Source organism: Coregonus lavaretus (assembly GCF_964263955.1).
Source record: "Coregonus lavaretus genome assembly, chromosome: 29".
Lineage (NCBI taxonomy): Eukaryota > Metazoa > Chordata > Actinopteri > Salmoniformes > Salmonidae > Coregonus > Coregonus lavaretus.
This window is the reverse complement of record NC_140016.1, coordinates 20300403-20310263: the sequence shown is the minus strand read 5'-3', so window position 1 is coordinate 20310263 and position 9861 is coordinate 20300403. Positions and strand designations below refer to the sequence as shown.

General features: G+C 48.9%; 1 protein-coding gene across 1 annotated transcript in view; it reads left to right on the top strand.

Moving 5' to 3' along the window:
- LOC311104604 (uncharacterized protein) overlaps positions 1–8608 on the top strand; it is a 32166-nt gene extending 23558 nt beyond the window's left edge. The window contains exons 6-9 of the mRNA XM_084146473.1: positions 230–412; positions 2589–2793; positions 2966–4063; positions 4172–8608. Coding sequence (XP_084002599.1) covers positions 230–412; positions 2589–2793; positions 2966–4063; positions 4172–6726 — 4041 coding nt within the window. The 3' untranslated portion in view covers positions 6727–8608. The remainder of the gene's footprint in view (positions 1–229; positions 413–2588; positions 2794–2965; positions 4064–4171) is intronic.
- Positions 8609–9861: the final 1253 nt, after the last annotated feature.

Here is a 9861-nt window from a genome sequence, read left to right as displayed (position 1 = left end):
GGATTGATCCCTCCCATTCTGGCCTCGTTTCACCCTGTCATGATTCAGTATGCATCTCAGACTGTATCTCCTTCTTTCTCCATTTCACCCCTCTTCCCTCTCTCTCTCCCTCTCTTCCTCTTTACCTCTCCCTCTCTCTCTTCCCTCGTCTCTCTCTCCCATCCACGCTTTCTCTACACCCCTCTGTACCCCTCCCCCTCTGTCTTTCTCCGTCCTTCCCCACCACCAGTTGCAGGACCGGGAGGCGCTGGTCAGTCTGTTGGTGGGAGCGCGCTACGGCCTGAGTCAGGTGGTCAACCACAAGCTCAACATGGTGTCCACCCTGGTGGACTTCAGCAGCATCAGTAGAGTGGAGCTGCTCTCTGAGTCGGACAGAGTCAGCCTGCTACGCATCTCACTGCACGACATCAAGGTAGGATACCATACACACTGTATATGATACACACACACACAGATCACACACACACAGATCACACACACAATCTCTCTCAGACACACAAGTTTGCTCATAGGTACACTTAGTTCACACACAAATACACTGGATGGAAAATATGTACAGTGAGGGAAAAAAATATTTGATCCCCTGCTGATTTTGTACGTTTGCCCACTGACAAAGAAATGATCAGTCTATAATTGTAATGGTAGGTTTATTTGAACAGTGAGAGACAGAATAACAACAACAAAAATCCAGAAAAACGCATGTCAAAAATGTTATAAATTGATTTGCATATTAATGAGGGAAATAAGTATTTGACCCCTCTACAAAACATGACTTAGTACTTGGTGGCAAAACCCTTGTTGGCAATCACAGAGGTCAGACGTTTCTTGTAGTTGGCCAACAGGTTTGCACACATCTCAGGAGGGATTTTGTCCCACTCCTCTTTGCAGATCTTCTCCAAGTCGTTAAGATTTCGAGGCTGACGTTTGGCAACACAAACCTTCAGCTCCCTCCACAGATTTTCTATGGGATTATGGTCTGGAGACTGGCTAGGCCACTCCAGGACCTTCATGTGCTTCTTCTTGAGCCACTCCTTTGTTGCCTTGGCCATGTGTTTTGGGTCATTGTCATGCTGGAATACCCATCCACAACCCATTTTCAATGCCCTGGCGGAGGGAAGGAGGTTCTCACCCAAGACTTGACGGTACATAGCCCCGTCCATCATCCCTTTGATGCGGTGAAGTTGTCCTGTCCCCTTAGCAGAAAAACACCCCCAAAGCATAATGTTTCCACCTCCATGTTTGACGGTGGGGATGGTGTTCTTGGGGTCATAGGCAGCATTCCTCCTCCTCCAAACACGGCGAGTTGAGTTGATGAGAAAGAGCTCGATTTTGGTCTCATCTGACCACAACACTTTCACCCAGTTCTCCTCTGAATCATTCAGATGTTCATTGGCAAACTTCAGACGGGCATGTATATGTGCTTTCTTGAGCAGGGGGACCTTGCAGGAGCTGCAGGATTTCAGTCTCTTCACGGCGTAGTGTGTTACCAATTGTTTTCTTGGTGACTATGGTCCCAGCTGCCTTGAGATCATTGACAAGATCCTCCCGTGTAGTTCTGGGCTGATTCCTCACCATTCTCATGATCATTTGTCACGCCCTGGCTCTGGGGACTCTTAAATGTTGAGCCAGGGTGTGTAGTGTCTATGTTGTATTTTCTATGTTGTTTATCTAGATCGTGTAGATCTATGTTGGCCAGGGTGGTTCCCAATCAGAGGCAGCTGTTTCTCGTTGTCTCTGATTGGGGACCATACTTAGGCAGCATGTTTGGCACTAGTCATTGTGGGATCTTGTTCCGTTTGGTTTGTTTTGGTGTTAACCTAGGACTTCACGTATCGTTTGGTTTGTTGTTTTTGTTCGTGTGTGTTAAGTACGTTAATTAAATAAAATGTATGCTTACCACGCTGCGCCTTGGTCCGAGTCAGGCAACGATCGTGACATCATTGCAACTCCACGAGGTGAGATCTTGCATGGAGCCCCAGGCCGAGGGAGATTGACAGTTATTTTGTGTTTCTTCCATTTGCGAATAATCGCACCAACTGTTGTCACCTTCTCACCGAGCTGCTTGGCGATGGTCTTGTAGCCCATTCCAGCCTTGTGTAGGTCTACAATATTGTCCCTGACATCCTTGGAGAGCTCTTTGGTCTTGGCCATGGTGGAGAGTTTGGAATCTGATTGATTGATTGCTTCTGTGGACAGGTGTCTTTTATACAGGTAACAAGCTGAGATTGGGAGCACTCCCTTTAAGAGTGTGCTCCTAATCTCAGCTCGTTACCTGTATAAAAGACATCTGGGAGCCAGAAATCTTTCTGATTGAGAGGGGGTCAAATACTTATTTCCCTCATTAAAATGCAAATCAATTTATAACATTTTTGACATGCGTTTTTCTGGATTTTGTTGTTGTTATTCTCTCTCACTGTTCAAATAAACATACCATTAAAATTATAGACTGATCATTTCTTTGTCAGTGGGCAAACGTACAAAATCAGCAGGGGAGCAAATACTTTTTTTCCTCACTGTATTCTCTCTCCCTTAACTCTCTCTCTCTCTCTCTCTCTCTCTCTTGCTCTCTCATCCCCCTCTCTCTCCAGCCTTTTGCCTTACTGATGGACTCTCTGGCAGCCAAAGACCTGGCGTGTCTACTGGGGGGCTACTGCAAGCTCCTGGTGGACCCCAGAGTGTGTGTGTTCCGTCTGGGACGCCCTAAGGTGCGGGTGCACAGGATACCTGCTGAGGAAGGTGTGTGTGAAGGGAAGTTCGCCGTTATAGAGGGAGTTTGCTATGAATCGCTGACAAGTGAGCATAAATGTTTAACTATACTTTTTCCTTTTTTGGCATTGATCATACAATTTTTTGGGCCGTTGATAAGTGGATATCAGCCAGTATGGATAGTTGATACAGATCAAATGTCTTCATTTGAGACTACTATTATTTACATAGTAAACTGTGTTTTTTTTGTCATTTCCAGGCTATGTGTCCCGCTGCTGTAGTGACTCCGATGACTCTTCAGATGAGGACTACCCCGCCGAGCCTCCGCCAACGCACACCCGCAAACGCCACGCACCCGCCAGCAAAGACAGGGAGGGGTGGAGGAGAGAAAAGGAGGAGCAGAGAGGAGCGGAGGGAAAGAAAGAGAGAGCTGAAAAAGAAGATGCAGATAAACAGGAGGTGAAGATCATTGTGACGTCAGAGAAGGACATGGAAGTTGAGGAGGAGGACGGAAGAGAGATACATCTAGGAAATAAAGCCAATAAAGGAACAGTGGAACAGGACATGGTGCTGGACACTAACTGGTACCACACAGACCCGCGGGTCAACAGTAGCTTCTCCAGCCTGTCCAGTGGCTCTTTGAGTGCTGCCCTGGAGGAGTGCGGTGCCACAGCTGCAGCCAGGGGAGGGGACCCAGCCAAGGCCTCCTCTCACGTGGACGCCCTGCGTGAGGACAGCCCCTCTCTCCGGTCCCAACGGCCGACTCAGGGAATCACCACCCTGGATGTCCACCACCCGTTCCTCCTGGAGGTCACATCTCCCTCTCCACAGCGCCAGAGAAAGGGCGCCGCCGGCAGCACGGCCTCCGCCTCCGTACGCCCCACCAACCTGAGTTACCGTAGCAACGATAGCTTGTGCCTTTGCTTTGCCGAGCTTTCCCAGGGCAGCTACCTCCCCAGCCCCCCCGAGGCCACCAGCGACGAGGAGGAGACAGAGGAAGTTGAGGATGACGATGATGAGGAGGAACTGAGACGGCTCTCTAAGATACCCAGTCACATAGACCTGCGCCTCATCGACAAGATCTGCGCCAGGTCTAACAAAACTGCTTCCAAAAACAAGTTAGACATCCCCAGAATCATCCCCAGCGTCACCTCCTTCTGTGAAAAGAGGGCTGTTTGTAGCTCCGCCCACAAAGGGGAGGAGCGTCTATCAAGTCACTCTGGAGATTCTGAGCCTTTCCTAACGCCGTCCCCTAACCCTCCTCCTCCTATTGCTAGGGAAAGTGCTTCGGAGTCAGACGATGAGTTCTTCGATGCCCAGGAGCGGTTCACTCCTCCAGTTCCTCCTGATGGTGCAGGTGGGTTGTTGACATGACTTCTTCACTGACAGACTAACTGTTTAAATGTGTGTTGAATGATTTCTGTCACCCTTTTAACCCCCCCCCCCCTCTCTCTCTCTCACACAGAAAACAGTTGGGATGCGGCTGACATTAAGAGGCACAGTAAACGCTGGAGTGGCACAGGGAACGGACTGCCAGTGGTACCAGAGAGGGAGCCTCCGTCACCCCTCAAAAAGAAACACTCCTCCCCTGACCACAAGAAACAGCAGGAGATCCAACGAGACCCAAAGCCCCACTCAAACCAGGCCTCCACTCAGAGGGTTGATGCCAAGACCAAGCCTCCACCATTGGCCCCCAAGCCCCAGCTACCCCCAAAACCAGAACTGGCCCCCAAGCCCCAGATGGGCCCCCAGAGGTCTCCCCAGCGCGGTGGTCCATACTCCCACTGTAACGGGGATGCTGGTGGGGGCCATGCAGGCCTGCTAGAGATAGACACCATGGAACCAGACACCATGGAGTTTAAATCAGTCACCTCGGGAGCGGTGGGGCCTCCGCTCACCTCCCCCCTCATCACGGCAGTACGGAAGAGCCAGCAACCTCCAGCTGGTCCACAGGGTGTGGAGAATGGGCCTAAGATAGAGAACAGTTCTAAGCAAGAGAACGGTTCTAAGAACGGGACTCACCATGTGCTTCCTAAGGACCATGTTCCGGTCACTTCTGACAAGCAGACAGCCGAGGTTGAAACTAAAACAAACAGGGTTTCCCTGCTGAAGGGAGCAGTCAGAACGGGGGTTGGGGTGGACCCCCCGAAAAAGCTGCCAAGCTTGTCCCCCATTCCACGTTCTGCTTCAGGAGATGAGATCAGGTTGAGCCTGGCCACCCCTCCACCACTCTCTCCCAAACCCTCCCCTCCTTCTCTCCATCCCCTATCAGTCCTCCCCATTCTGGTCTCACCAAATGAGAAAGAGGGCATGTGTCCGCCGAATGGCCTCCAGCCCTGGGTTAGTCGCAACGGGAGCATTCAGACCGGGAGGAGGGTTTCTCTGAGTCACGAGAACCTGTCGCCCAAAAGCACAGACGCCCCCCTCAGCCTGACCACCTCCCTAACCACCTCCTCCTCTAAAGGGACAGCGGGAGGCCCAGAGAGCACAGGAAGGTCAGGGTCAGGTTCAGACCTGAGGGTCAGCTCGTCCAGCCTGGGGGGCCGTCTGCCTACCTCAGCCCTGAGAGGGAGGATTCAGGCCCTGCCCTGGTACATGACCCGCTCCCAGGAGATCCTGGGCACCCTGGACTACCCCTCCACCAACTCCATCAACGGGGATGTCACGTCTGGCTACGGCTCCGGTCTGTCGGTCAGCGGAGCCTCTGAGGTCAGCAAGGTCACTGCCCAGGCAACAGTTGGTGAGACTGCGGGGGGCAAAGGGAAGAAGGAAGTGCTGGAGGATGGAGCCGAGGTTGTCATAGCGACCATCAAAGAGTTCCAGGAAGTGACGAACGGGTCGCACCCCAACCTGACCCTGAGAGAAAACAGCACACACGTCTCAGAACCCTACATGTTCCTGGGGTCCTGCAAGTCGGAGCAGCCCCAGTCCAGGCCCCACTCAGAGGTGGGGTTAGGGGGCGGTTCAGGCCCGCCCCTAGAGGGGGACTCTCTGGAGCACACTCCTCCCCCGGACCACCGTAAGGAGTGCGGTTGCCGCACCGTCTATGCCAACTGCTTCAGCGGTGACGTGGAGGACGGCTGCGGCTTCGACGAGGAGCTCACCATCTACGAGTTCTCCAAACGCACGCGCCCCAAACCAGCCCCCTTTACACCCCTGCCCTCCCCCACCTCCCCCGTCCCCTCCCCCAACATCCTGTCCCTGCTGAGGGACACACCTCGCCCCCTCTCCACCCTCTCCAACACCTCCTCAGAGCTCAGCCCCCTCCTGTCCCGACCCATCTCCCCCACGCCCCCCATCGGCTCCCTGCGTTCCCTCACCAACAAGCAATACGGGGGGCTGAAGGGTGGCTTCGTCTCCCTGAGGCAGGACATTGATCAGCTCCTACTGGTCCTGGAGAGAGGCACGGCTGGGCCACCACCATCATCAGAACCTTCCAAAACAGACCAGGATGAGGGTGGAGAAGGGGGACTCAACCCAACCAAAGGGGAGGGTCCAACCCCGTGCTGTGGAGGTGCAAGTCCTCCGCCCATGACGGAGCCTGAGAGGAGTTTACTACAGGCTGAGGCCCGGCGGTTGGCAACAGGGTGCCAACGTGCCACGCGTGTGGGCTGGGCTCCAGAGGAGGCACTTCGTTCCTTATCCAACAGTTTCAGTGCCCTGGTGCAGCTCTCCGCAGCCTGCCTGAGAACACACCCCTGTCCTGGATGTGACGTCTGCCGCAACGGGGGTCAGACCCAGAGCAGTGATGATGATGAGGGCCAGGAGGAGGCTCTGGACAAGCTGAAGGAGATCGTAGGGCTTTACAGGGGGTTTGTTGGGGCTGTGGAGACGGCTGGAGCCGGGGCCGGATCTGGGTCCGGCAGTGGGACTGGGTCTGGGGTTGGACAGGGAGAGGGCGAGGGGGTGAGGCTACTGGCCAAACGGTGCACGGTGCTCATCTCTTCCGTCTTTGCGCTTACGCAGCTGTTCAGGACGCACTCGCCGGACACGCCGGGTCACACACCTCTCAACTTTTGACCTCTCAACTTTTAAAACCCCTTCTCGCTACCAGGACTGAGGTGATACAGTACAGTACATACACACTTGTACAGTAAGTGCCATGCACACACACACACACACACCAAACACATCCCTAAATGATGAGAAGAACCTCTTCCACTGACTGCCATTACTCCCGATGGACTCATCTGGACTATGCATTTGTACATAGGTATTTTATAACTATCTATCTTATTATTATATACTGTATGTATGAATTATGTATGTACGTATTTATGTAATTTATGTATTTATTTCTATAACTGTTTGCACCATGGTCTATGATGTGCAGGTCCTTGCTGGTGTAAGACCCTATGGTTGTTGTAGTTTTATTCTACCTCCCCCCACCTTCCTTTCCTCCTCTGGGCTGGTGTCTGCTTTGGCTGCTTTAATGAGTCTGCGGATCCAGTTAAAGGTGCAATCTGTAACTTAGATTTTTCTATTGGGAACTCTAGGAAAAAGTACAACAAACATGTTAGGCCAAACAGTAAAACACAACACAAACTTTTACATTCGCCAAGACCCACCCCTTCCGTTTACAAACAAATGCAAGGGGAGAACTATTGACCGTAAAATAAATATACAGATTGCACCTTTAAGAAGAGAAATGAACCCTGTGAAAACAGTTAACCTATTTATTTATGTTCCATTCCTGGCTCCTGACTGACTACTTGTGTGTGAATGCTTGAAAACCCTCAATAACCCAAACGCTTATATGCAGTAATTATACAGTACATCAACTCTGAATCCAAAGGATACATATATTTTTCTGGGGTGGGTTGCGTGGGTGGGGGAGTAGGGGAAAGGAATTAATTTGGTATTTTATAAAAAATGGTTTTGACAAGGCACAAGGAAGTCTGACTGTTAAAACTTACCAGATGTAGCAACGATCCAAAGGCATTTAACACTGAGACACAATTTTACTATTTTACTACTTGCCCATGTTTAGTTCTGCAGACGGACGGACTGACTGTTTCGGTTTGTACCAGAGCTGTAGATAGATATACATCTATGTTTGTGTTAGTTTGATTCTATCTGTCCTTCCTTAGTTTATGGCTATGCAAACATAACCACTACTTCCCTGTTCTCCCACATATCAGTCTCTGTTACAATTGTGTTAACATTAAAGACAAGAATACCTGCATATGTTTTATAGTCTTTGTTACTGGAAATACAGAGGGCTTCCATTTATTATACTGGAGTTTCTGTAATATAATCACGGGTATGTTCAGGATCCCAATGTTCTGCAACGTTGCACGTAATTGGATGCAACATATCTCAGCAGTGGCTTCCAACCTGCTCTGTTGTGGGTAAAATGCAGAGCTGTTCTGTGACTGGAAACTGTTCACAACTCACTGATCCTGGACAGAGCCCAAGTCAAGATCCTGTAAACATATTAAATCTGAACTTTGACTAAATAAATGGGAGTTTTGCCTTTTGTTTGTTGAGACACACAGATATTTTATTGTCGCAGTCATTCTCCTCCTTTTTGTTCAAGTTAAACACAGATTTGCCATATAGCATCAGATTCAAACAAATTCCAAGACATTTCTAATGTATTTGAGATTATCGACTGACTATATGGAATGGTATTATTGCCAACCGAATCAAATTGAGTCAGTATCTTTTTGGCACTAATATCACTCCATATAACTATCTGGATGGTTTGGCTCAGCTTGGCTTATCCAAAGTGCTGCCCACCAATAGGCTCATCAACATCTGATGCCACCTGTTAATCTCCCTCAGTTAAATCCATTATATCACACAGACTTCAATACTGTACCTATGACAAACACTGGGATATAAACTGATCATAAACACACTGCATAGTGCTGTTAGTGGATTATAGACATCCATGTACAGTCATTTATTGATGTAACATGTTTAACTATTTTTTTAGTGATCCAATTGACATTTTAGTAATTTAGCAGACACTCTTATCCAGAGCGACTTATAATTAGTGAGTGCATTTATTTTTCATACTGGCCCCCCGTGGGAATAGACAACAGCAAAAAGGCATGTGAGATCTAACTCCTGTCTCTGCCTCTGGAAAAGAGCAGACCAGGTTAAAAAGCGAGGTGCATCTACTGTTTCATGTGAATGCACACTACAGAGAAACCAGTCTCTTTAGAGAAACTTCCCTGAAGCCATATCTTTCTCTGATGTCATGAAACGTCATGGAGGAACAATCAATTATGGATATTTTATGTTCATGCCATTCTTCATTACCATTGATCTTAATTAAAGTATTGTTTGAAAATAAATGTGATGATCTCATATTTTGGGCTGTTTTGGCCACTAGCCTAGATCTTATAGTCCCTATCCTGATAGTTTGTGATAAGACACTATGGAACAATGCACAGTAAAAACACAAAAACCACAAGCTGTTTGACCGCTCTGGGCAGCAGCCATTTCTCAAATATTCAGTTGGGAGTGTCTGTATAATAAGCCAAATCACCATGACTTAGAAACAGTGATGTTGACCTGACATTGAACCCAGGGGTAAATATTTGAACGTCTGATTTCTTAACCCGGCAGTCAGATCCCTGCCCTCACATAGCCACACTAACCAGCCCTGTGGCTTGGCTTGACAGTTGTCCTGACTTCCCCAGTCGCAGGCTGTACCAGTAAGATTCTGCATGTAAACGGAAGTGACACACTTTCGCAATAATTTTACTTCTGGGTAACCAAGATTAGGTGAATGGCAAAATGTTGCTTGCCCTGAAATTGCCATAGCATTTAGACATACCCTTTATTGTGTTAATTAGAGTTCTGGTTTGTAAGCTTAAATGAACATATAATGAAACTGTGTTTTGAGTAGTATGCATGGCAAGGTTTCCCCTGTGGTTTGTCAATAGGGATTAACTGGTTGTTTCGGTAAGAACAAGTTGAGCAGTAACAGTGAGTAATGACTGAACCGAAAATGGAAGGTCTGAAGCGTCATGTTCACAATGATAATGTTGACTCACTCACACCCAAATGATGACACACATACACAACGGTTTAAGAAGCATTTCACCTTTATATAAAACATGTGGGTTTCTTCGTATAAAAATGTGACACTTTTACCAAATCGTTATTTACACTACATGACCAGAAGTATGTGGACACCTG